At 54.6% G+C, this 27,628-nt stretch overlaps 1 protein-coding gene across 1 annotated transcript in view; it reads right to left on the reverse strand.

The window, feature by feature from the left end:
* Positions 1-24,638, reverse strand: part of PIK3R3 (phosphoinositide-3-kinase regulatory subunit 3) — a 295,637-nt gene extending 270,999 nt beyond the window's left edge. Inside the window, exon 1 of the mRNA XM_075935898.2 lies at positions 24,350-24,638. Coding sequence (XP_075792013.2) covers positions 24,350-24,623 — 274 coding nt within the window. The 5' untranslated portion in view covers positions 24,624-24,638. The remainder of the gene's footprint in view (positions 1-24,349) is intronic.
* Between the last annotated feature and the right edge of the window lie 2,990 nt (positions 24,639-27,628).

Genomic DNA, 27,628 nt, shown 5'->3' on the forward strand with positions numbered 1-27,628 from the left:
GCGCGGGAGGGGAGCGGACCCGCGGGGCGCTCAGGCTGGGGCGGGGGATTATCCGGGGATGGCGGCGCGGGGAGCTCCGCCGGCTGGGCTGTCACCTCTGCTCTCCCCTCCGCACCCGGCCCTTCCAGAGCCGGGCCCCAAAAGCAGCCGCAGGCGCTGGGTGTCCCGGGGCCCCGGAGGTGCCAAGAGGTCCCCAGACTCAGAAGCCGGGGGGCCCGACACCCACCTGCACGGCGGGGCTTGGCCAGGTTCCTTGGGGCCATGGTGCCCCCCAGGCCGGCAGCCAGCCCCAGCGGGGGGGGATGTCGCAGCAGTTGGAGGGATGTGGGCAGCCAAGGGGCAGGACCCCAGGACGCAATCAGTGGAGGGTCTTGGGGAAGCCTGAAACCCTCCTTCAAACCTACAGCCAGGCCCGAACAGACAGCAAGTGGCAAGGGAAACTGAGGCTCAGCTGAGCCCCAGGACAGATGCCAGTCAGGTGGCTCAGCGCACGGCTGCAAGGTGCTTGGCTCCCCCAGCAAGGAGGTATCACAGCTCACTTACACCCCCTAGCATGAGGCATCGCGACCCGTCCCCTCTAGTTAAGCTGTGACTGTAGTCCCAGTAGGCACATGCCCATGAGGGTGTAACTTAGCTAGCGCGGGAGCAGGAGCAGCAGCAGAGATGGCTTTGGCGTCCACGTACAAACCCAGCTACGGCCTCGGGTTGCCAGCCCACAGGTCTGCACTCCTATTGCTACCTGTGCTAGCCAGGCTACAGGCGGGTTAGCTGGGCCCTGGCTCTCAGCCAGGCTCCGCAACACCCATGCGGGGTCCAGTGGCTTGCAGGGGGTGCAGCTTGCACCCCCACACTCCTTTCAGAGGGCCCCCAGGCTGTCTGGGTTGCAGGCAAGGGATGTGCCATCCAAAATTGCAGAGATCTCCCCTGTCCGGAGTGGGGGGGCTGCATTGACTCCCCAAAGAGACGGCAGCTCCCCCAAACGATGCCACCGTTCTGTCGGAGCAAAGCCAAGGGAAAGGCAGCAATCTGGGGAGCAGGGAGACATCCCAAGCCTCAGGCACCACTCGGCTTCCCCGTCAGCCACCGAGTGGAACGGGCAGGGGGTGCCGAGGCAGAGTTAAGCTCCTGTTCACCAAATACCTGGGTCGTCCCCCCGTGCTGCGTATGAGCCGCAAAGTACTTAGCCGTGCTCCACTCCAAGCGCAACCGAAGTCAGCGGGATCTACGCACGTGCCCTGCAGGACTTTGCAAATTCAGGCCTGGTGCCCCCTGCGTATTGCTCCCCCCGCAAAGACAGGCCGGGATCCCGCCAGGGCCAACCCTTCTGTCCTGCCAGGCTATGGTGGATCTTTCCAGAGGCCTGGACCAATGTCCCCTCTAATTTTTTCCACCCATGTGCAGAATGAATTTTGTTCTGCGCACTGAGGCATGTGTGGATGTGCACCACCAGTGGAAACAAAATACCTAGCTGGGGGCACTCTTCTAATCCCCTGGGCAGCATTTGACTCTCTCCTGGGTGGCCACCCAAGCGCTCGGCTTACAGGGCACACTGGCTTGGAGCCCTGGGCCTGGAGAGGGTTAATTCAGGTTTGGAGACCCACAGCTGCAGGGCCCACTGCTGGCAGCTGGCCATGATCTGGGGGTTTCACCGGAGGGGGGTGGAGATCAGCTCCTCTCACTCCCAAAGCACGGTCCCCCTTCCCGGCAGCGGAGCTACAGAAGACCCCCCATTACAGTTAGCAAGCGGGGCCCGTGCCCCGGCTCAGCAGGCTTGCCTGGAGAACCGCTCACCGGCGAGTGTTGCTGTTAACGCCGAGGGGAGCTCAGAGGAAGGAGGCTCTGGAGATGTGGCCGGGATGCAAGTGGTCGGAGTTAATTAGCTAAATAGAAGGGCCCCGCGGTGGCCTCCGTGGCAGGGGACTCCTGGTTGGCACAGGGCCGTGGCAGCAGGTCTTCCACCATGCACATCCCCACTCGCACGGCCTGGCCCAGCCTTTTCCAGAGGCCCAGCACAGAGCAAGCCCGGCTAAAGGGAATGCCAAGGGTCCCTGCTCACAGGCCACAGCTCAGGATCAGGCCCCACGGCTCCACGGGCCTGTTACGTCTTCGCCTCTAAGTGGACGGTGACAGGATGGGGCTGGTTTTCATGGCACAGGACTGAGACCCCCCCAAACTCATGCCACCAGTGGCCCACGCAAGCGGGAATGACTGGCTGCCACGGGGCCCCACGAGGCAAAAGGCTCGTTAGCACCTCACCACGCCACACAGGCCCCCCGCCCACACAAGCGATGACACACACAACACAACGCACAACACACACCTGTTACGGCCGAGCTCCCCTACACGTAGCACCCCCGACGAATCACTCGCCAGCAACATCCCCTGGCGGCCGCTCTGCTTGCCGTGGGATCCCGTGCGCCCGGGGAAAGCGGAGCCCACGAGAATAATGATGCCACTGAACGTGGGTCATTCATCCCGCAAACTGAAGCCGGCTCCCTGGAGTGTCTCGCTGCTGAAAAGAAGCCCCTGCTGGCACCCAGACGACCTGCCTCGCCAGGCACCGCGCTCCCTTGCAGCGCGAGATCTAGCTGTCTGGCAGCGTGGGGTGCATAAGGAACAGTTAACCTGCCCACGTGATGGCCGGCAGGTAGCGTAGGCGGGTGGGTGGAGCCTAGCGTGGCCCCGCCCATGCTCCGCCCCAGGCCACGCCCCCGCCTGCCATTCTCAGCACTCCTCCTGCCTGCTGGTGTTGGGGCCATGCCACCAATCGCACCAGGGCTGGCCACGTGCCCGGAGCACCACTTGACCACCCACAGCACCAGGGCCCAAAGCGCTGCTGCCCGGAGCTGCTGGCCACGATACGCGCTCTGGAGTCCTGGGGACAGGGCTGATGTGGAGGAGCAGGCCTTTGGGCACAAGGGCAGGGGCTGGGGGCTAGCCTACCCCAACGCCACCCCACGGCTAAAGTGAATGGGGAGAGGAGGGGCTCCCAGAGCTCAGATACACATAAGAACAGAAGAATGGCCACACTGGGTCAGACCAAAGGTCCATCCAGCCCAGTATCCCGTCTGCCGACAGTGGCCAATGCCAGGTGCCCCAGAGGGAGTGAATCGAACAGGCAATGATCAAGCGTCTCTCTCCTGCCATCCATCTTCACCCTCTGACAAACAGAGGCTGGGGACCCCATTCCTTACCCAGCCTGGCTAATAGCCATTGATGGTCTTAACCTCCATGAATTTACCTAGTTCTCTTTTAAACCCTGTTATAGTCCTCGCCTTCACAACCTCCTCAGGCAAGGAGTTCCACAGATTAACTATGCGCTGTGTGAAGAATTACTTCCTTTTATTTGTTTTAAACCTGCTGCCCATTAGTTTCATTTGGTGTCCTCTAGTTCTTCTGTTATGGGAACTAATAAATAACTTTTCTTTATCCGCCCTCTCCACACCACTCATGATTTTATAGACCTCTATCCTATCCCCCCTCAGTCTCCTCTTTTCCAAGCAGAAAAGTCCCAGTCTCTTTAATCTCTCCTCATATGGGACCCGTTCCAAACCCCTCATCATTTTTGTTGCCTTTCTCTGAACCTTCCCAGAGGATCTGGCTGCTTCTCCCTGCTTCTGAAAAGCCCTAACTCCCAGGCCTGCCCCCCCCCCCCCCGCCTTTCCCAGAGAGCAGCTGCTCTTCCCGTCCCTGCGTTCACCCTGGCCCTCCGGCAGCTGGGCTGGCTCCTCCTAATTAAGCCCAGATCATAATCAGCCACTGGTTGAGGGCGAGGCCCCAGTCCCGCTCCCCTTAAAGGACCAGCCCGCACCAGGGCAGTGGCGCAAGGCGATATGGCTCCAGGGTCCCAGCCGTGCTGCGGGTGGGTTGCCGTGTTCCCAGCATTGTTGCTCTGGATCGCTGCCTTAGCGGATCGTGCTACGCTCACACCCTGGGCTGTTCAACGGGATGGGCGCAGAGGGAGCAGGACCAAACCCGGGTGGCAGGTAGGGGGCGCCCTGCTGCTCACCGTGTGGCCGGCCTGCTCCAAGTGCTGCTTCTGGTGCAGTGGGGGTGAGGTGACCACTCAGCTGCGGGGGTGGCACAAACTTGAGCCCTTGTCAGTATGGGTCTCCCAGGGTGACCTCACACTCTCCCCTTCCCGTTGAATAGGAACCCCTCGCCTGCTGCCGGAGGTACCCTCGTGCGAGGCACTATTCCACGGCAGCACGCACGGAATAAATTGCCTAGGGAGGCTGTGGAATCTCCATCCCTGGAGATATTTAAGAGCAGGTTGGATAGACATCTATCAGGGATAATCTAGACGGTGCTTGGTCCTGCTGTGAGGGCAGGGGACAGGACTTGATGACCTCCCGAGGTCCCTTCCTGTTCTAGTGTTCTATGATTCTATGCAGCTATATCTGGGGTGGGGGACGAGAGCCGCACAGCCACATATAACAATGCACAGCAACTGAAGTTCCTGGCTTCCAGGACTCTACTGCACAAAGAACCATGGGATCCGTCTGTGAAAATCCCCTTCCCCCCCTCCCCACACACTCACTTTATGAAATTGACTTATGCATAACATGAAGATGCTTTGGACAAAATGCCTCCCCAAACCGATCAACGTTAATGTCACCATCTGCGGGGGCTGTGTCTCTTATTTTGGTGTGTGGCTCGTTCTCGTATGCTGAGTTAGAAATCTGGGAGAGGGATGTTTTAGGGTTTTTAAGGATGGCAAAGGGAAGCCATCAACGGTGTGTTTCTCTCAACAGCTGGGGGATCGCCTGTGAACAGCCTCCTTTGTCCTTTGAGTCCAAGCATTGGTGGTCTTAGGAATTACTTCTAATCACTTTTATTGACTATCAAGCCCAGTGTAAATAATTGTAAGCTGGGGAAGCAATTGGTGCACACACCCTCCTTTCACTGGTCAAGGGGAGTCCCTGAATGACTCATTTGGGGGTTGGTTACCTGCATGCCTGGCCTAAAACTGCATTCTCCTCAGATCTGAGGGGATTCAGTGTCTGCATTGCTCTTGGGAGGGGGGCGGTGAGCTCAGCTCTGTGCCTTGGCTGGGGGAGACCAGATCTGGCCCAACAGGACAGCGTGGTGAGACGTCCCAGAGAACAAAAAGGTGAGTTTTAGCGGCTTTAGCACAGTGGGTTCCAACCTTTCTAAGCACGAGATTGCTTTTTGAATTGAAGTGCAATCCAGGATCCACCTCAAACCCAAGCACCCCTTGCCCCGCCTCCTTCCCAGTCCTTCTCCAAGGTCCCCGCCCCCCACTCACTCCATCCTCCCTCCCTCCCCCATCCTCACTCACTTTTATCAGGCTGCAGGCAGAGGGTTAGGGCGTAAGGGGATGTGGTCTCTCATCTTGGGCTAAAGGATCTGGAGTGTGGGAGGGGTTCTGAGCTCCCTTGGGCAGGGAGTTGAGGTGCAGGAGGGGGGCAGAGGGACTCAGGGCTAGGGCAGAGGTTTGGGGTGCAGGAGGGGTTCAGGACTGGGGCCAGTGTTTGGAATGCAGGCTCCAGCTGGGCATTGCTTACCGCAGGTGGCTGCTGGGTGGTGGTGCAGGGGACTACAGCAGGCTCACTCCACTCTGGCCCTGCACCGCTCCAAAAAGCAGCCAGCAAACTCTCTCCATCCCTGCCCTCCTCTGTGGAGATGGGATACAGAATGGAGGGAGGGGCACCCTGACATCAGCACCCCCTCCTCTTCTTCCTGTGCCCTGCGCAGCAAGCAAGAGGCTCTGGGGCTGGAAGGCAGCTCCAAGGCAGAGGGAAGGAGCAGCATGGCAGTGCTTAGAGGGGCAGATGAAGTGCTGGTGCTTGTCAGCCTCCTGGCCAAACCGGTCAGGATGACTTGTCAGAGGCTCCGAGATCTACCAGTCGATCCAGATGGACTGGTGGGTGCTCACTGCTGTAGCAACACTCCAGGAAGCAGCCCTAAGGGGCGTCCTATGACCACCCCCCTTCCCAGCATCCTGCTCACTTGCGGCGTTAGGCCTTTTCCAGATGCCAGTCACAGGGGGAGTGATCCCAGGGGAAGGGGGGGGGAGAGGTTCCCGGCAAGCTGGTGAGCTTTGCACGGCCATTCTGATCAAATACATCGCTTTGCTTCTGACTGTGATGTATGGAAATGCCGGGGCTGTCTCCTCTCATCTTCTGGGAATCAGGATGTGAGGCACAGCTGGGTTCCCCAGGCGTCTGGTGCGGCTGAAGTTCTTCACTCGCTAGGGAGCTGCTAGGATGAATTACCAGCGTAATCCGCTCAGATCTCTGGCGTTCAGCCATGGGGGGGGACGGTGGGGAGGGTGTCCCCCACCCCTGTGTGTGGAGCAGAAATAAGCTCACGCTCCGATCACACAAGAGCTGGGTTTGTTCTTTCTGATCCTTGCCGCCGGCAGCTTTCTCAGCACGACACGGGGGGGGAGGGATGTCAATGAGTCGCAGCGGCTCAGGGGTTCCGGCGTGAAGCAGCTTGAATTCACCAATGAGACCTTGGCGGGGGAGGCAGCTCGTTCGCCCCCCAGGTCTGGGCCTGGTGCGGCCATTTACACCTGTGCAAAGTGGGTGTCAAACTTCTCCATGCGGCCGCAGCAGCGTTCACACGGGGTGGCTCAATGAGAAATCAGGGGCCTTTTAGAGGGGGGAGATTTTAACTCTCGGGCCTGCATGGCAGACCAGACCCTCCCACCAACGTCCACACACCTGCTCCACACCACAGCCTCTTGCATAGGACTTAACTGTTGGCACTCATTTCGGGACTGTCTGCAAATTTTGCTCCCTCACCGTTGACCCCCCTCTTTCAATAGCCATTGATGGACCTAACCTCCATGAATCTATCTAGCTCTTTTTTTGAACCCTGTTAAAGTTCTAGCCTTCACCGCATCCTCTGGCAAGGAGTTCCACAGATTGTGCGCTGAGTGAAGAAAAACGTCCTTTTGTTTGTTTTAAACCTGCTGCCTATTATCTTCATTTGGTGACCCCTAGTTCTTATAGTGTGGGAATAAGTAACTAACTTTTCCTTATTCCCTTTCTCCACACCACTCATGATTTTATAGACCTCGATCCTATCCCCCCCTTAGTTGCCTCTTTTCTAAGCTGAAAAGTCCCAGTCTTTTTAATCTCTCTTCATCTGGGACCCGTTCCAAACCCCTCATCCTTTTTGTTGCCCTTTTCCAAACCTTTTCCAAAGCCAATATGTCTTTTTTGAGATGAGGCAACCACATCAGTAGGCAGTATTCAAGACATGGGCGTACCATGGATTTATACAGAGGCAATAAGATATTTTCTGTCTTATTCTCTATCCCTTTTTTAATGATCCCCAACATTCTGTTGGCTTTTTTCACTGCTGCCGGGATGTTTTCAGAGAATTCCCCACAATGACTCCAAGATCTCTCTTGAGTAGTTGTAACCAAACTAGTCCCCATCATCTTGTATATATAGTGTCAGTGCCCTGATCGCAGAGGCAGTGCGGTGTGTTTTGTGCACTGCTGTGCATGCGGCGAAGGTCGTGTGGGATCCAGCTGATGAGCAGACCAGCCTCCCAGAATCTAATGGCTGCAGGGGTCAAATTCCATGCTGGCTTTACCCCAGCGCTGCTGGGGGTGTGAATCAGGGGAGACTCTTTCCTGCGGGTTCTGACATTGACACCTATTGGTAACCCCTTTTTTCTCGTTTTTTTCCCAGCGGATGGTGTCCATTAACCGTGCCCGGCACAAACCAGGGCCTGATCTTCAGCACGGGGCAGATGGCAGCTTTGATCTTTATCCGGATCTGGAGCTGCCTGCGTTTCACCCCGTGCTGCTGCCCACAGGGCCGCTGACAGATTTCAAGGCATGGCTGGTGGCGCGTCTCAGCTGATCGCAGATACCGGGCGGGGGAGGGAGGAGCGACTTATCCTGCCTGTTCACATCTGGCGTGGCTTTGATTTCTTCCTCGCCCGGGCATGTGGAGGCCAATCCTGCTTTTGTCCTGCTCTGTAGATCTAGGGTGCTGAAGCCGCTCTATTTAGATTGTGTCCAAGCCATTCCCTTTGTCAAATGGCTAAGCAGCGTGCTACCCTCGTGTCTCCTTCTTCCCCCTGCAGTGACAGCTGCTTAGGACGCATGCAGCAAACCCCACTTCGATGGCTGATGTGTTGACAAGAGCCAGGATGGGCCGCGATTTCCCCTTGGCACGGCTGCTGTCAGACCGTGCCACGTCCTGGGGCGGGAAATCCCCACCCCCACCTGCCCCCAGCACAGCACAGCCGCAAGACGTGGCAACTTACAAGGTGGCTTGATTGGGCTGAGCGTGGCCGACGTTGCTGGGTTCGTGGCATGGGTGGCTCCGCTGGCTGCTCATGAGACAGGGTGCCGCTGGGAGAGGAGCTACAGGCAGCGGGGAGAGAAAGGGGGCAAAGGAGGATGGGGCAGGTTGGGGGGGGGGGCATTTGGATTTGTTACCTCCACTGGCTGCCTAGGGCCAGGTGGGACGTTGGGTGCACATGGCCTGTGGTCAGGCTCAGACCCCGCAATGCAGCAAACAGGTTCAGGGTGGGGGACAGGCTGATGTAGGAAGGGACGAGGATGGTCCATGTCCGGCACACTCGAGACTGGGATCTGGTTCCCTGCTCTATCACAGCCTCCATGGGGGTTCTCCATCCTCTGCCCCGCAGACTCTCTCCGGCGACATCACACTGCGTCGGCCACCCACTAAATTCCAGATCGCTTACCCGCCCAGCCAGAGCAGGGTGCAAAACGTACCAAACGGACTGGAAACATGCAGCCGGGACCTGAGAACGGGCAACCTGAGTCAGAGCAAAGCTCCAGCTAGCCCAGGATCCTGTCTGCCGACTGTGGCCAATGCCGGATGCTCCAGAGGGAATGAACAGAACAGGGAATTATCAAGTGATCCCTCTCTTGTCACCCATTCCCAGCCTCTGACAAACAGCGGCTAAGGACACCATTCCTACCCATCCTGGCCAATAAGTATTGATGGAGCTCGTCATCATTGTCTTTCACGCCCACTGGCATGTAGGGCAGCATTGATGGACTTAACCTCCATTAATTTATCTAGTTCTTTTTTGAACCCTATGAAAGTCCTGGTCTTCACAACATCCTCTGGCAAGGAGTTCCACAGGTTGATTCATAGCTAATAAGTTGACTAAGTGGCTAATAGCCACTGATGAACCTATTCCCCATTAACTTCTCTCTCTATATATGTATGGGTATGTCTACACTACCCCCCTAGTTCGAACTAGGGGGGTAATGTAGTCATTCGGAGTTGCAAATGAAGCCCAGGATTTGAATTTCCCGGGCTTCATTTGCATGGTGCCGGCCGGCGCCATTTTTAGATTGTATCCAAGCCATTAGGCTTCCTATTCTGAACTAGCTGTACGCCTCGTGGAATGAGGCATACAGCTAGTTCGGAATAGGAATCCTAATCCGAACTAGCTAGTCTGTGCCGTGTGTAGCCGCGCGGCACGGCACGGGATCCGAACTAGTCGGCATTTAAAAATGGCGCCGGCCGGCATCATGCAAATGAAGCCCGGGAAATTCAAATCCAGGGCTTCATTTGCAACTCCAAATGACTACATTACCCCCCTAGTTCGAACTAGGGGGGTAGTGTAGACATACCCTATGTGACTAAAAATATACTGTCTTCAAGCAGCAAGCACCCAGCCGACAACAAACTGATGCCAAAGGTCATCTCCAGGAGGATGGGCATTTCCATGAGTTTGAAATCTTTTCCCTTCCAAAACCAGAACAAAATCTCAACCTATCCCATAAAGTGAAATTTGGGAGAAAACCCCCAAATCATTTTAGGTCAATCAAAATACTTCGCATAGCGAAAAATCACAACTTCCCACCTCGGTTTTCACTTTTTTTAAATACAGAAAATGATGCAAAGACGACGAATTCTCTTTCGAAAAGTCGCTTCGACCCACATCACTGAAAAGCCGCGTTTTGAAAACGTCCTAAGCCGTGGGCCACGCGTGGGAGAGGCCTGGGGAGGCTGGAAAAGGCTGGCCCTGCCGAGGGCCAGAAACGCGGGACTTCACCCCTCTTCGGAGAAGTGGGAGGGGCCACTGGCACCCAGACTCTAACCCCGCCTACACTCTGCACCCGTGGCCCTAAAGCTCCGCCCCACATCTCCTTTTCTCCAGATGCCCCGCCTTCACTCTGCCTTTTCCCTTAAGCTCCTCCCACATTTTGCCTCTTCCTAGCACACTCTACCTCCTCCCCTCCGCGACCTTGCTGGGTGCTCACATAAGCCTCCGCAGAAGAAAACACGGTGTCTGTGTATCAAGCGAAACCGTCAAAACTGAGATTTTTCAAAACAGGTCCAGGGCTCTTTTCCCACCAGCACAAAGTTTCAACGGCAACTTTCCAAGGTGCCGGAGCCGGTGAACTTTAAGCCTCCCGGCGAACAGGAACAACACCACAATGGGAAAAAACAATCAGTGCCGTGTCTCCGGAAGCACAGGCAGGGCTCCCGTATACATCGGCTTTGAAACGTGCCGCGTCCAGTCTCAATCCCAGCACTTCGCCCCGGGGGCGGGACCCTGGAAACGTGCAGAGCGGGACTCAGCCACGGTCACAGCCGTTATGGAGCGGTAAGCCGGTGGTGTCACGTTACTGGAGTTTAAGGGGATCAGGCAGGTCACTGCGGCACCCAAGGGGCGGGGGTGTTTGCCCCAAAGGCTGTCCAAAGGGACCCATGTGAGGTGTCAAATGAAAGCTTGTATCCTACTGAGTCCATATCTCCTACTCATGTACGTGTGCGATAGCTGCATGTGCAGTTATGAATATGGACTCTGTGTTAATGCTGGACGATTCTCTCTCTGAGACAGAGCAATGGTCAGTCAGTGACGTTGCTAATTAGCACGGCTCCAGGGACGAGGCTCTCAGAGAGGCCAATACGCACCTGAGGAACATGTCTGGGACCTGCAAACCAGCCAGTAGCATGACTGCTGACTTGGGACACAGGGATAGGTCACTGGGCCATGTGACCTGCTCCAGCGTGGAAGATACCACGGATGGCTAGAAAATGCCACGAGGCAGACTCCATCTTGTCTTCAATTCTGCTAGGGTACATCTACCTTTGCGCCCTAGTTCGGACTAGGGATGCAAATGTAGGCGACCGAAATTGCTAGTGAAGCAGGGATTTAAATGGCCAGTCCAGACTCCCAGAACAGATCCGATCACAGGAGCTGGACCTCATGTCTTCTGGGCTACTGCATTCCAGCCACGGTAAAGGGGCTGCCATGTGCCCATAACGCCTCCTCCCGCACCACGCCGGCTGGGAATGGTAGCTTTCCCTTCCATCTTGCACTGTGGACTGGGGCAGTGAGTCCCAACCTGTGGTCCGCGGACCCCTGGTGGTCCACAGCGGTACTGCAGGGGGTGGAAAGTTTTAAATGCTTGGATCCTTACTTTTCTTTCCTTTTTCTTTTCATTTTCTTTCCTTACTTTTCCTTTCTTCTTTCCTTACTTTTCCTTTCTTTTTCTTTTCTTTTTCTTTCTTTTTCTTTCCTTACTTTTCCTTTCTTCTTCTTTCCTTACTTTTCCTTTCTTCTTCTTTCCTTACTTTTCCTTTCTTTTTCTTTTCTTTTTCTTTCTTTTTCTTTCCTTACTTTTCCTTTCTTTTTCTTTTCTTTCCTTACTTTTCCTTTCTTTTTCTTTCCTTACTTTCCCTTTCTTTTTCTTTTCTTTTTCTTTCTTTACTTTTCCTTTCTTTTTCTTTCCTTACTTTTCCTTTCTTCTTCTTTCCTTACTTTCCCTTTCTTTTTCTTTTCTTTTTCTTTCTTTGTCTTTCCTTACTTTCTCTTTCTTTTTCTTTTCTTTTTCTTTCCTTACTTTCCCTTTCTATTTCTTTTATTTTTCTTTCTTTTTCTTTCCTTACTTTTCCTTTCTTCTTCTTTCCTTACTTTTCCTTTCTTTTTCTTTTCTTTTTCTTTTTGTCTTTCCTTACTTTTCTTTCTTTTTCTTTTCTTTTTCTTTCCTTACTTTCCCTTTCTATTTCTTTTTTTTTTTTCTTTTTCTTTCCTTACTTTCCCTTTCTTTTTCTTTCCTTACTTTTCCTTTCTTTTTCTTTTCTTTTTCTTTCTTTTTCTTTCCTTACTTTTCCTTTCTTTTCTTTTTTTCTTTCCTTACTTTTCTTTTTCTTTCTTTTTTTCTTTCTTTTCTTTCTTTTTCTTTCCTTACTTTCCCTTTCTTTTTCTTTCCTTACTTTTCCTTTTCTTTCCTTACTTTCCCTTTCTTTTTCTTTCCTTACTTTTCCTTTCTTTTTCTTTTCTTTTTCTTTCTTTTTCTTTCCTTACTTTTCCTTTCTTCTTCTTTCCTTACTTTCTCTTTCTATTTCTTTTATTTTTCTTTCTTTTTCTTTCCTTACTTTTCCTTTCTGTTTCTTTTCTTTTCTTCCACAGAGAGAGGGGGTCTGTGAAATTTTAATACATTAAAAAGGGGTCCGTATGCTCGAAAAGGTTGGAAACCACTGAACTAGGGCATCCGACCGGCACGAACCAGACCCTGCCATATGCCTCTTCCCACGTACCGCTGGTATCGGCAAAGCACCTAGCCTGCTTCTTGGCTGCTCGGCGGCTGAGCAGGCCTGAGGCAGCGCTAGGGCAGCGGGGCCTGGGGTCTGAGCAGGGTTCACCAGAGCTTAACGAGGGTCAGCGCTTTCCCTACCGGATGGAGATTAGCCCCAAATTCAGGCTGGGTGATAAACAATGCCCATAAGCCCCCTGCCTAAGGCATCCTTCGGACACAGGGTCCTTTTTCACTTCCTATCCTAGGCTGCCACATGGGGGTGTCCTGGAACCGCTGCCCGGTTCCAGCCCAGAGGGGGCTGCATACCGTGGTGGGCAGTACCGTTAGGTAGCGTTTGTAAAAGGCGGAGCCCCCGTTCGCACCAGATCCCCCATTGGTTTAGGAGCAGCACGCTTAGAAATAAAGGGTTAGCTGTAGTCTGAATGGGCTGCCCCCTCCCCTACTGCCATCCCCAGGGGACGAGCCACAGGAATTCCCTTATGCGCTCCACTGGATCCCTCCCTCCCTTTCGTCCCTTCCAGCCACAGCGAAGGCTCCTTCTGGGTGGCCCCAGAGAAGCCAGCATCTCCTCGGTGCTAGATCCCAGGCCACAAGGCCGCAGAGCTGCTCCCCCCTGCAGGTTAAAGACCCCCCACCCATTCCGCCTGCAGTCGTCCACAAAACAGCCACCGACGTCAGCCAGGTCAGTGTAAATCCCCTGCCAGTCTCTTACAGGGAGAGCGGCTGCTGGAACCAAGATAAGTTCAATATCTTTATTAATGACCTGGATGAGGGGATAGATTGCACCCTCAGCAAGTTTGCAGATGACACTAAGCTAGGGAGAGAGGTAGATACGCTTAAGGGCAGGGATAGGGTCCAGAGTGACTTAGACAAATTGGAGGATTGGGCCACTAGAAATCTCATGAGATTCAACAAAGACAAGTGTAGAGTCCTGCACTTGGGACGGAAGAATCCCAAGCATTGTTACAGACCAACCAGTTAAGTAGTAGTTCTGCAGAAAAGGACCTGGGGGTTACAGTGGATGAGAAGCTGGATATGAGTCAACAGGGCGCCCTTGTAGCCAAGAAGGCTAATGGCATATTAGGTTGCATTAAGAGGAGCATTGCCAGCAGATCCAGAGATGTGATCATTCCCCTTTATTCGGCTTTGGTGAGGCCACATCTGGAGTATTGTGTCCAGTTCTGGGCCCCCCACTACAAAAAGGATGCGGACGCATTGGAGAGGGTCCAGCGGAGGGCAACCAAAATGATTAGGGGGCTGGAGCATATGACCTACGAGGAGAGGCTGAGGGATTTGGGTCTGTTTAGTCTGCAGAAGTGAAGAGTGAGGGGGGATTTGAGAGCAGCCTTCAACTTCCTGAAGGGAGGTTCCAAAGAGGCTGGAGAGAGGCTGTTCTCAGTAGTGACAGATGCAGAACAAGGAGCAATGGGCTCAAGTTGTGGTGGGAGAGGTCCAGATTGGATATTAGGAAAAACTATTTTACTAGGAGGGTGGTGAAGCACTGGAATGGGTTCCCTAGGGAAGTAGTGGAGTCTCCATCCCTAGAGGTGTTTAAGTCTCGGCTTGACAAAGTCCTGGCCGGGTTGATTTAGTTGGAATTGGTCCTGCCTAGAGCGGGGGGCTGGACTTGACGACCTTCTGGGGTCTCTTCCAGTTCTATGATTCTATGATAAGGGGATGGTTGGATGAAATAACATGATCGTGGTAACTAATTGACCATTCATTATCAGTTGGAAATAGGTCAATGGAGGGATGATAGGAGTTGCTATAGGGAACTTTCTGGGTGTCTGGCTGGTGAGTCTTGCCCACATGCTCAGGGTTTAGCTGATCGCCATATTTGGGGTCAGGAAGGAATTTTCCTCCAGGGTAGATTGGCAGAGGCCCTGGAGGTTTTTCGCCTTCCTCTGTAGCATTGGGCACAGATCACAGCTGAAGGACTCTCTGCATGTTGGGGACTTCAAAGTATTTGAAGGCTTCAATATCTGAGACATAGGTGAGAGGATTATTCTAAGAGGGGTGGGCGAGATACTGTGGCCTGCACTGTGCAGGGGGTCAGACTAGATGATCATAATGGTCCCTTCTGACCTTAAAGTCTATGAGTCTATGATAAGTGACCCTCTTCTGTCACCATCCCCAGCTTCTACCGAGAAGGCAGGGGCTTTCTTCCTACTGTGGCTTGGGACAGCTCCCAGCACAAAGGGGCCCTGGTCTTGTTTAAGGCTTCTAGATGTACAGCTGATGATAGAGCATCTCCCCGAGCAAGTCAGGACAAGTGGGGCTAAAAACCCACTCGCGCCCCTCCTCCAAAGGGAGCGCTGCGGGCTCTTAAAATCAGAATCCTAGAACCCCAAGGTTGGAAGAGCCCTCAGGAGTCATCGAGTCCAACCCCCGGCCCAAAGCAGGACCAACCCCAACTCCATCATCCCAGCAAGGGCTTGGCCAAGCCGGGACTTCAACACCTCTAGGGATGGAGATTCCACCCCCTCCCTAGGGACCCAGCCCAGGGCTTCCCCACCCGCCTCGGGAAATCGTTTTTCCTAAGATCCCACCTAGACCTCCCCCACTGCGACTTGAGCCCATTGCGCCTCGATCTGCCATCGGCCCCCACTGAGAACAGCCTCTCGCCAGCCTCTTGGAACCCCCCTGCAGGGAGCTGAAGGCTGCTCTCAAATCCCCTTCACACTTCTCTTCTGCAGGCTAAACAAGCCCAAATCCCTCAGCCTCTCCTAGTAGGTCATGTACTCCAGCCCCTGAATCATTTTTGTTCCTCCGCTGGTCCTTCTCCAATGCATCCACATCCCTTCTGTAGTGGGGCCCCCAGAACTGGACGCAATCCTCCAGATGTGGCCTCACCAGAACTGAATAAAGGGGAACAATCCCTTCCCTAGAGCGGCTGGCGATTCTCCTCCTAATGCAGCTCAATCTGCTGTTAGCCTGCTTGGCTCCTAGGGTGCCCAGTTGGCTCCGATCCGGCGCCCGGAAAGAAGGTGCCCCGTGAAACTCCCCAGCACTGGGCGCAATGCGACTGCTGCCAGCGTCTGTTGCAGCCTGTCCCAGCTCCACTTGGCAACACAGAGCCCCTGGGTGCTGTGCGCATGTGTCCGCAGGGACAGGTGCTGGCAGCCCCCCCAGACAGGCCTGTTAATCTCCCTGGGATTAGCCACCCACGGATCCAGGCAACATGGATTTCCAGAGGTCACCCCAAGGTCATGCTGCCTGGCTCATCCTGGCTTCATCTCTCCAGCGAGACGCCATGTTTGACGCTTGCCAGCTGGGCAGGGGGGTGGCTGGGAAGGGGGAGGCGCCCGCCGGCGGGGATATCACCGCGGCACCTTGGTGCACAGCTGCCGTGGGACCTGCAGTGGGGCGGGTACCCGCTTAGCTTGGATTGCAGCTGTGCGAGCTGCCCTGCTCTTCCCCTGGCGGCGTGAGTCCTAGGGAACTGAGTCCGGCACGGCAAACGAAGGATGTTACACTGGCATTATCCGGCTAATTGCGCCATCGATACAATTTGTATCCACTGCACGATTAGTCGATAAAGGGAGCCGCTCTGCAGAGCTGCAACGGGGGTAGCTTCTGGAGCCAGCTCGAGCCAGGACTGAGCCATCCTGGTTCATGCCGGCTCCGGGAGCCAGCTGCACTGTGGCTCCACATTTTAAATGTAATAAGAGCCGCCGGGCTCTTACTGCATTTCGAATGCAGAGGCACAGCATCCCGGACCAGCGCGAGCTGGGACTGCTCGGTCCTGGCTCTCGCTGAATCCCGCAGCCCCTGCATGTGGCCAGCCCGGGCGGCTGTGAACAGGGGCCGCTTGGTGGCAGCAGCCCCTGTCTGCGAGGGTGTCCAGCTCCCCATTGGGACCCCCGTGGACAGAGGCACCTCCTCTATCCCTCCCCACTGCCTCTGATAGATGCAGCAGGAGGGGGCAGGCGGCACCGTGCCGACGGTGCTGGTGGGAAATGGCTTTTAAGCTGGCTCCCCCAGCACTGTCTTCTGCCTCCCCCTTGCTGCCTCTGAGACAGAGGCAGCAAGGGGGGGGGGGAAGCGAGTCGTCGAGTACTCCACTCGACGACTCGCTAACACTCCTAGGCAAATCTCGCCAGGTGTCGCACGAGCGCCTGTGCTAGCTGCGCCCTCTGCATGTGGGTCACCGCCGGGCCCACTCCTGCACGGCTCTTCTCGGCTAACATGAGGGTCTGTGGCACCCGCCTCCCTGCTGGCACCACGGCCAGTGTTTGCGGAGGGCTTGCGGGGTAAGTTCCCTCTGGCCGTGGAGAGTGCAAGGAGCCGGCCCGGCCTCTCTCCCCGGGAGACAGACTGAGCCCAAGGAGGGCGGGGTTACTACAGAAGAACTGGGTCTGGAAGGGATCCAGCCCCACCCCCGAACAGCCTGGCCATGCCTCTTTGGGGACCTGAGCTGCTCAGAGAAGGCTCCTCAACTTGAGGTTCAACCCAGTCTTGGATACTCATCCCAGCTTTCCCATGAACATCCATCCCCGAGCAGTCACTTTTATAGCCCCAGCCCTTCCCAAGGGGATGAGGAAGCTAGTCACCAAGACTAGATCCCCTGCACCATGTCACCATCTATTTCGAAGGGGCCAAGAAGAAACCAGGATTATGCCCCAACTTTGGCTCGGGCCCCAGTTCTAGCTCCCGCAGTGCCATGGCTAGCAAGGTTGCTGGGATCACTAAGGACAAACCCGCTTGTCTATCATGCTCTCCCCAGTGAAGACTTAACAGCACTTACGGGCACTATCACATTCAGCCCTGTGGGCTGTCTTGATTTCTAGGTGGAAATGGACACTGGTAAACCAGGAAGACAGAGCTGGAGCTCAAGCTGTGTAGAAGCCTATTGGGTTGTGTCTGTAAAAATAAATGCCTACTGCTTGTAGAAATACATGCCACCTGTTTAAGACAAACTGTGATTCCACCCAGTAGTAAGGAATTTGGGGGGGGGGGAGTCTGTTGTAGCCACACCTATATGTGCAGGCGCCCCATGTTCTGACTCCCGAGCATGATGCTAAGGCAAACTCACATCTGGTTGCATAAGTTTAAGTGAGGGGAGAGAGAACTCATGAAGAAGTGATCCCTACAGTGCCTGCTTTTTTCCTTTCCTGTTTTCCAAACTGCCAGGGAAGATGCTGGTTAGGTTGGCATCATTACCTGGAAGCCTCATCACTCTCAACTGCCATCACACCCTTGAATTACGAGATTTCATCGCTCACCCAGCAGGGCCTCTCATCTGTGTCTTTCCCCCGTGGCCTGATTTAAATTCATCCCCTTACAGTCCAGGTGGATTCTATTAAGCCAAGGCGTAGCACTGCTGTATAAATAGAAAGCATTCAGAGCAGGCGCTGCCTTTTAACAATGGACCAGCAGCTGGCATGTTGCTTATTTCACTAATCAGCACAGTCTTGCTGTTACCTGAGCTCTATTTGTTCATTATCCCTCACTGGAAAATGAACCCAAATTAACTTCTAAAGTCACGGAGTTCCTCTGTGCAATGCCAGAATTCCAGTGACCTTCATTTGGTTTAGCTTAATTCACTCCCAAAGCAAATTCCTCTTTAATTCAGGTGGGTTTTCCTTTTGTTAATTCAGATTGATTTTCTGGATTGTTGCCTGTGTACTAAACTCTTGGGGAGCGGGGCCTATCTTTGCTATGGGTTTGTACAGCGCCAAGCACAGTACAGCCGTCTGTAGCCTTTTCATCAGTAGACTGCAAAGCACTTTTCAGAGGCGGGCAGTCTCATTATCCCCATTTTACAGATGGGAAAACTGATGCCCACAGCAGTGAAGTGACTGGCCCAAGCAGGCCGGGGCAGAGATAGGAAGTGAATCAGGATTACCCCAAACCAGCTCTCTCACCACTAACCCCTGCTGTGTGACATGATTAGGTGCTACCGTGATAACTATAATAACCGGATGTTGCAGCTTGCTTTATGGCCCCTTGGTAGAAGGTAGGCTGGTGTTATGGCCCATGTGCACTGTAGGACATTGAGGAATCCACACCTCAGGGGGACTAGAATCCTAGAACACTAGAACTGGATGGGACCTCGAGAGGGCATCAAGTCCAGTCCTTTGCCCTCATGGCAGGACCAAGCACCGTCTAGAACAGGCCTTGGCAAAATACCTTCCCGGGGCTGGATCTGGCCTGCCAAGCTGCCGGATCCAGCCAGCAGATGCAGTAGGGAGCCTCAGGCAGATCCGTGCTCGCTCCCCCGCGGAGAAAAGCTGCTGCGGGGCTGTTGGAACATCTGTAAGCCCAGGGGAGGGAGGAGATGCTTCCTGCGCCACTCCTAGCCCCAGCACAATCCCATTGGCTGGTTTCCAGCCAATGGGAGCTGCCTGTTTTCAACAGCATCCTCTCCCTGCCCCTCCCTCCCCAGGCTCCTAGCTGTTCAAAGCCACCATGGCCATAGCAGCCAGCGAGGGGGCGGGGCAGGGAGTCTGCTTGCGAAGGCTGCTGGCTGGGAGTCAAGCAGGTAAGTCTCCCGGCCAGAGACTGCCTCTGGTAACCCAACCCTTTGCCCCCACCCCCCCCACCCCACATAACCCCAGGTCACAACCCATCCCCTCCTGCAACATAGTTCCCTCCCCCAAGTCACAGCCCCCTCCTGCCCTAAGTCACAGCCCAGACCCCTCCACCCCTTCTTGCACCCAATCCCCTAACGCAGGTCACAACTGCCCCCTTCACCCAAACTCCCTGCCAGACCCCTCCTCCTCCCTTGACCACTTTCCAAATTCTTGGAGTGCTCCCCCCCATCAAAAATTATTGCCCACCACTGATCTAGACCATCCCTGACAGGTGTGTGTCCAACCTGCTCTTGAATATCTCCAGAGATGGAGATTCCACAACCTCCCTAGGCAACTTATTCCAGTGTTTCACCCCCCTGACAGGCAGGAATTTTTTCCTAATGTCCAACCTAAACCTCCCTTGCTGCAGTTTAAGCCCATTGCTTCTTGTCCTGTCCTCAGAGGCCAAGGAGAACAAGTTTTCTCCCTCCTCCTTGTGACACCCTTTTAGATACTTGAAAACCGCTATCATGTCCCCTCTCAGTCTTCCCTCATAGGTCACTGTAACTATCATGTGGTGAAGTTTTCCCCCTCCACAGAATCCGCACTGACTCCCAGGGGGAATGGCCTATGGATAAGAACATAAGAACGGCTGTACTGTGTCAGACCAAAGGTCCTTCTAGCCCAGTATCCTGTCTGCCAACAGTGGCCAGCACCAGGTGCCCCAGAGAGGGTGGACCGAAGACAATGATCAAGCAATTTGTCTCGTGCCATCCACCTCCAGCCTCTGACAAACAGAGGCCAGGGACACCATTCCAACCCCCGGCTAATAGCCTTTTATGGACCTAACCTCCATGAAATTATCTAGCATCTCTTAAAACTCTGTTATAGTCCTAGCCTTCACAGCCTCCTCTGGCAAGGAGTTCCACAGGTTGACTATGTGCTGTGTGAAGAAGAACTTTCGCGTATTGGTTTTAAACCTGCTCCCCATTAATTTCATGGATTGTATGGCAAGACCAACAAAGCTAAGGTTTCCCTGAGAGAGAGCACAGTGTGGGCACCCCCTCCACCTGAGCACAAGATGGCGGGCGGGGCCACCTCCATGTAAAGACCAACACACCAAGACTCCCACTGATAGCTAACACACATATGCTAGCCCAGTGTTAATACACGTGTGGGGAAGTTCTGTTCCCTGAATGTATTATTTTCGTCTCGCAATTCTGTCCCCTCCAATTAGGAATCTGATCACCCCTGGCATTAGCGGAAGTAAGTTTGGCAGAAGTAAATAGAAAAGCTGTCAGGATCGAGACCTATAAGGGCTTTATCACAGTGACGGGCAGAGAGCTATTCTCACGGGCTGATACTGGAATGTCCCCAAGGAAAACGACAAAATATATTCACGTTCCACCCTGCAACGGAGCTTGGAGCTGCCTTCGCACACCTTGGTACCTGGAACGGAGGAGCTCAGACCAAAGGAGAGTGAGTCCCCCACATGCCAGAAAAACAAGGTCAAACGCGGATCGGTTCAGTCTCGTTTCAGAGGTGGGACACAGGGCCTTTCACTTGCCAACAGGCAGGTGGGGAGTGGCTTTGGGAGCACAGCGTCTGCGTACGGTGAACGTAACAACACGCGCACGAGACGGCTTTCGGAAGACGGGTCCTTTGAAGCGTTCCCTGTCCTGTCTTATTGGCTCGGAGCAATAAGCCCGCCTGATACAGGCTATTTGGTCGCTGGACAGCTCAGGGAAACAATGGACAGTACGACCAACGGACCCTCCCGGCAGAACAAGCTACCTAGGACTAAGCTGCTCGCAGAGGGATGGCAAAGTCAGCCAGGAGGGGACCTCCCTCGGTGGCCAGTTTGCAACCCATGCATGGCTTGTCCTGGGCAGGAGCAGCTTCCGCTTCAGTCCAGCCAGCCGCTAGAGCGATGAAGCGTCGCTCGCCATCTTCTCGGCTTCTGCCGACCAGCAGACGCTTTCTGCTTGGTAGTGGCTGCCGCCTGCAAATCTAATTAGTGCCTGGGGTAGAGCAGAGCCACACATCCACCTGGCAGGGTTTCTGGGAGAATTCAGGGGGTTTCCGGTGGCTCTAACTAGCATGGCCACTGGCCAGCTGCCCCCGGAGTCCCGATCAAAGAAAATGCTCCTTTAGCAGCATGTGTAACCCACACACCCACTGGGTGGGTCACTGTCATTTAGACCACACCTGGTGTTGGCCACTGTCGGCAGACAGGATACTGGGCTAGAAGGACCTTTGGTCTGACCCAGTACGACCGTTCTTATGTTCTCTGATGGCCATTTTAGCCATAGGGCTTTCTGGAGCAAGAAACCCGTGTGGTGCGTCCACACTGCCCTCTTGTGCAAGAGGACTTACACCTGTTAGAAAAGAGCGTAGCTCTTGCGCAAGAAGCCTTCTCTTCCCATGCTTTACTGTACATCTTCTTGTGCAAGAGCGAGTGGGCAGTGTGGGTGAAATACAGTCCTTGACCCCCTGGGCGGATCCCAGCATGTGCCGCACAGTCTCGGGGAAGGATCAGGAAATTCGGGTGGCTTCTCGCACATGGTATATACGGTACTTTAACAATGGGCCATGGTGTCCTCTCCAGAAGGCTTGGCCAGGCCATGTGTCCTGTCTTGTTCCGCTCGGGCCCTGCTGAGGAATCCAGCTCTTTGGAGAGGCACCTGTCGGGCCAGTCCGGCAGTGCTGGGCCCCGCTGGAATTCCAGGCCCTACGGAGCCGGGGGGTCGTACTGAGATCTGGTGCAGAACTGGCCCAAGCTACAGGCTGACCCGGCTACCGCCCAGGGCTCCCCTTTGTAGGAAGCACCACGTGGGGCTGCCGGACCGGCGGGGGTGGGGCTGCGCATGCGCTGGGCACGCAGGGTCTGGGGTCATCGGGCGCCCGGGGGCAGGGCTGCGCATGTGCCACACTCCCGAGGGTGGCGCCGCGCTCCTGGGCCCCGGGGCACACGAATGACTCGAGCCGGCCCTGAGCAGGCGTCTTTACAGAGCTGGGCTTGTGTAGAAAGTTGAGGGTCGGTAACATAAAACCAGCAGGCCTGAAATCTAGTGAGCGAGGCCTTGGCTCAGTGGAACTGCAGGCAGGAAAGAGGCATGACTAAAGAGAAATAGTATAAGCCAGGTCACGCATAAAGAACGCCAAAAGGTACCAGGCACAGGCCGCAAACACACTCCAGAGGGGTTGTAACAGAACACTGCGCTGAAAAACATCTTGGTACCAACCGCCTCCCCGCAAATACATCAGGAGTAATGGGTAACTTGTTTGTACCTGTGTCTAAAGGTGCACCCCAAAGGGTGATCGCCAGGTGACGTTGGGGGGGTGCTGAAAATCCAGGGTCCCTAGTGGGTTGTAGTCCATTGCCATGGCTTACATAAGGTGTCGTGGCCCAGCGGCGAGTCTGTTTGCGGACAACTACTTTTGTATGTCATTTGACAATAAACCTGCTCGAATGATTTTGATTCTTATCTGATTTTTGGGGGTCTCTCGGAAGTCTGTCGAGTTGACTAATTGTGTTTGGTTAACGCATTAGACGGGGAGCAAATGCATGCACGCATGCAGCCAAAAGCTTAGCCTCATTGGCAGAGTAGGGGCCCGGTCAGGAACCCTTCGGGACGACCGCGAATCCTGCAAGCCTACGAGTGCCCCTGGGTGATGGAGGGAGTCCCAGCTGCAGGGAGCTACCCTCCAGGACCACCGCTGGGCTGTGAGTGACGATGCCTTAGAGGGGTCTGCCAGGAAGCCACCTGGGACTGCCCGCGTGAGAAGCCGAGAAGGCCGGTGGGTGAGATTTTGGAAGGTCTTTCGGTGTCCAGCGCCTGTTGGGAGTCAGGTGGTGACATTCCTTGCCAGGCCCAACTAAACCCACGGGCCCTGCAGCCGAAATCGATGCCAGCTTCTCCCAGGGACCCGCCGCTAGAGGGGCACAGCAGCTGGGGTTCACGTGGGTGACGCGTTTCCAGCCTGCCAGGGCCATGAGGCACCGCGAGCCTCCCTAGGGAACGGGGTACCCCAGACCAGAGCAGTGGGCTGGGGGAGACAGGGAGCGGACCGCAATGGGGCCCTTCCTCGTGTGCCTGGGAGCCATCGCCAGTGACAGCCCCGGTCGTAGGGGGAAGCACAGACAGAAGTGACGGGCCCGAGACAGAAACATCACTTAGATCTGCGAAGGCCCCTCGCCTACAAGACCGTGCTCCTCTCTGACGACAGCAGAGGGGCGATCGCATGGCCGCAGCTGGCAAAGCAGTGCCCCAGCTAGCGGAGGATCCCCCACCGGCCAGGAGCAGCGGAAGCACCCGAAAATCGAGAGGGTCACATGTGCCTGAACTGTGGCCCCGCCCCCTGCATCGCATTGGCCCCTTAACCCACCGCATCTTCTTCCTGAGTCCCGCCCTCGCTCCGCCTCTTCCCCAAGGCTCCGCCCTCGCTCCGCCTCTTCCCCAAGGCCCCGCCCTCTGCCTCTTCCCCAAGGCCCCGCCCTCTGCCTCTTGCCCAAGGCCCCGCCCTCGCTCTGCCTCTTCCCCAAGGCCCCGCCCTCTGCCTCTTCCCCAAGGCCCCGCCCTCGCTCCGCCTCTTCCCCAAGGCCCTGCCCTCGCTCTGCCTCTTCCCCAAGGCCCCGCCCTCTGCCTCTTCCCCAAGGCCCCGCCCTCGCTCCACCTCTTCCCCAAGGCCCCACCCTCACTCCGCCTCTTCCCCAAGGCCCCGCCCTCTGCCTCTTCCCCAAGGCCCCGCCCTCTGCCTCTTCCCCAAGGCCCCGCCCTCACTCCGCCTCTTCCCCAAGGCCCCGCCCTCTGCCTCTTCCCCAAGGCCCCGCCCTCACTCCGCCTCTTCCCCAAGGCCCCACCCTCACTCCGCCTCTTCCCCAAGGCCCCACCCTCCCTCTCTCTTCTTCCTGAGCTGCTATCCCATGCCGCCTCTTCCTTCCCAACCCCCCCCAACCCGTGACCCCGTCCTGGTTCACTCCTCTCTGCCCCCTCACCCCATCCCTCGCCCTCATGGCTGGCAATAGGTTGGGGGGGTTCCCCTAACCCCCCATTGTGGCACCTCTTGCCAGCAACAACGGCCCAGGAATGAGCCGGGAGGGCCCTGTGCTCTGTGGCCCGGTGCTGCGGGCGCCTGGGAGGCAGGACCCGTTGGAGGGCTGCCAGTCCAGGTGTACAGCCGTCCTGTCCTCACTCGTAGCTGGGCAGCCAGAGCCAACCATGCAGAGACGCGCCCCCCCCAGCCTAACTGACACAAGGCAAAGAGAAGGCCCCAAAGAGGCCGTTGTTTAACGGGTCCCTTGGCCTACCTGGAAGGGCTCGGCCTGCCTGGGCGTCTCCCAGCGCCGGCGGGTTCGTTCCCGACGGACGCAGCTTCCCTGGGCAGATCCGCACTCCGCCGCCCGTGCGGAGCCGGGTTTGTGTCAAAGCTCCGGAAACCACATCAGGAGGCTGAAATGACACGTGGCAGGCGCATGAAACACAGCTGGGGGCATTTGTGCTCTGATGCGGGATTCCCCTCCTCCCTCTCCCCCTTGAACCAATGGCTAACTTCCTTTCCCAGGGCCCGCCTTCCTTGGCCATCCCGGGGTGGTGGGATCCCAGGACGTCAGCAGGGCACGGACTCGCCCGGTGGCTACTGAATCAAACCCATCTTGCCCGCGGGGCGGGGAACCCTCGGCCAGCTGTGGGAAGAAATCAGACCGGCTGGCAAGTTTAGGGTTACGCTGCCCTCTGGCGGGAGGCTGCAAGAAAGGCTAAAAGCCTTCAAACTAGCGAGATGTTTTTGTTTCTCAGCCCCAAAAAACTCATTGAGGGATCTTGGGGGCAGCAGGGACTGTCTTTTTGTTCTGCGTTTACACAGCTCCGAGCACCACGGGGACTGGTCCAAGACGGGCACGTGGCCGTGGTTGCAAGGTAATATTGCTATAGTAGTAACCGGGGCTTGACAAACCCTGGCCAGAGCCACTCGCCAGCCCCGCACCGCGCATGGCCAGTGCCGGTGTGGCGCATGCGTGAAACGCCGGTGAATGGGGCGCACGGAGCAATCGGCTGAAATCTACTCTCCACGGGCAAGTAGATTCAGCGGTTTGTCAAGCCCTGGTAGTAACCGATGTTCCCTCTCATCTTTTCCATCTCAGTGTGGAATAATTTTTTTCGGTGTGCACCACAGCATGTGCAAATGTGCACCACCAGTCAAAACAAAAACCTAGCTGTGGTTGCTCTGTTAATCAGCCAGGCAGCATTTGAATCTCTTCTGAGCAGCCGCAGAAGCGCACAGCTTTCAGGAAACCCTGGCATTAACACCCAAAGGCCTGGCCGTGCATGGTGGAGCGATTTGGGGCATTTGAATGCACAGTTCCCCTACAAATGAATGGAGACTGGCTTTCCAAGAGCCCTAGTTGTGTTGGCAACCCTGTGATGGTACATCCCCACCCCTGTAGGGATCGTTTGGCATTTTCCCATTAGATTCGATCCAATTAGTATTTTTAATTCAATGAATTTCCTGTGATTATTTATCAGGAGGAGTAGCCATGATACATCAGGATCTCTACCAAGCATTTATAAACCTCAACTACCCACCCGGAGAAATAAAAAAGCAAATTGAAAGAGCCAGACGAATGCCTAGAAACCATCTACTTCAAGACAGACCCAAGAAAACCAACAATAAATCACCACTTGTCATCACCTACAACCCCCAACTTAAACCTGTCCAACACATTATCAATAAACTACACCCTATACTGGAACAGGATACCAAACTCAAAGAGGCTCTGGGAGACAGACCCATAGTCTCCTATAGACAACCATCTAACCTCAAGATGATTCTTACCAACAACCACAGGACATACCACACTAATACCAACCCTGGTACCTTCCCTTGCAACAAACCCCGTTGCCAGCTTTGTCCACATATTCATTCTGCTGATACCATTATTGGACCTAACCAAGTGAGTTATAAGATCAAGAACACATATTCCTGCGCATCCAGAAATATAATCTATGCTATCATTTGCCGAAAGTGTCCGTCTGCTATGTACATTGGACAAACATCTCAGACACTTCGCCAAAGGATTAATGCCCACAAAACAGATATCAGACAAGATCACAAAGAGAAAACAGTTTCTTGCCATTTTAACCAGAAAGGACACTCTCTCAATGACTTAACCACCTGCATTCTGCTACAAAGACCTTTTACATCTGCACTTGAAAGGGAATCCTCTGAACTGTCATTCATGTTAAAATTCGACACTCTCCCAGAAGGAATGAACAAACACTCAAACTATCTTACCCATTACCAAGATAGCTTCCCCAATTATCACCTCTAATACCATTAGCTCACAGACATCCCACTCTCCCCACCTCTAATATCATCAATTCACAGACACTTACCTTCCTTCCTTCCCCCCCCCCCCCGCATCCCCCTCCTGTTCTGCAATGTGATTTGTCCTTTTCATATGTGTTCATTTTTTTAAATTGTATCCTTTGGTATATATGGTTGTGACTATTTTCTTCCACTATTTGATCTGAGGAAGTGGGTCTGGCCCACGAAAGCTCATCATCTAATAAACCATCTTGTTAGTCTTTAAAGTGCTACATTGTCCTGCATTTTGCTTCAGCTACCCCAGACTAACACGGCTACATTTCTATCACTAGCCATGATAGTCTGAATCTGTATAAACAACAAGAAGTCCTGTGGCTCCTTATAGACTAACCGATTTATTGGAGCATAAGCTTTCGTGGGCAAAGATCCACTTCGTCAGATGCATGGAGTGGAAATTCCAGAGGCAGGTATAAATATAGAATCATAGAGCTGGAAGAGACCTCAGAAGGTCATCAAGTCCAGCCCCCTGCCCAAGGCAGGACCAATCCCAACTAAATCAACGCCGCCAGTGCTTTGTCAAGCCGAGACATAAACACCTCTAGGGATGGAAATTCCACCCCCGCCCAAGGGAACCCATCCCAGCGCTTCTCCACCCTCCAGGTTAAATAGTTTTTTCCTAAGACCCCACCTAGACCTCTCCTACTGTAACTTGAGACCATCGCTCCTTGTTCTGCCATCCCTCACCACTGTGAACAGCCTCTCTCCATCCTCTTTGGAACCTCCCTTCAGGAAGTTGAAGGCTGCTCTCAAATCCCCCCTCACTTTTCTCTTCTGCAGACTAAACAGACCCAAATCCCTCAGTCTCTCCTCACAGGTCATGCGCTCCAGCCCCTGCATCATTTTGGTCGCCCTCCACTGGACCCTCTCCAATGCATCCACATCCTTTCTATAATGGGAGGCCCAGAATTGGACACAATCCTCCAGATGTGGCCTCACCAGAGCCAAATATAGAGGCATAAGAAAAGAGTTCCAATCACGAGAAAGGCCAGACATAACGAGGTCAATTCAGTCAGAGAGGATGCGGCCCACTTCTAGCAGCCGACGTGGAGGTGTGAACACCAAGAGAGGAGAAACTGCTTGTGTAGTAGGCGAGCCATTCACAGTCTGTGTTTAATTCTAAATCGATGGTGTCAAATTTGCAGATGAACTGTAGTTCTGCGGTTTCTCTTTGAAGTCTGTGTTTGAAGTTTTATGGTTGCAGGAT

The sequence above is a fragment of the Pelodiscus sinensis genome, chromosome 9, assembly GCF_052426305.1.
Source record: "Pelodiscus sinensis isolate ZL-2025 chromosome 9, ASM5242630v1, whole genome shotgun sequence".
In the NCBI taxonomy this organism is placed as follows: Eukaryota; Metazoa; Chordata; order Testudines; family Trionychidae; genus Pelodiscus; species Pelodiscus sinensis.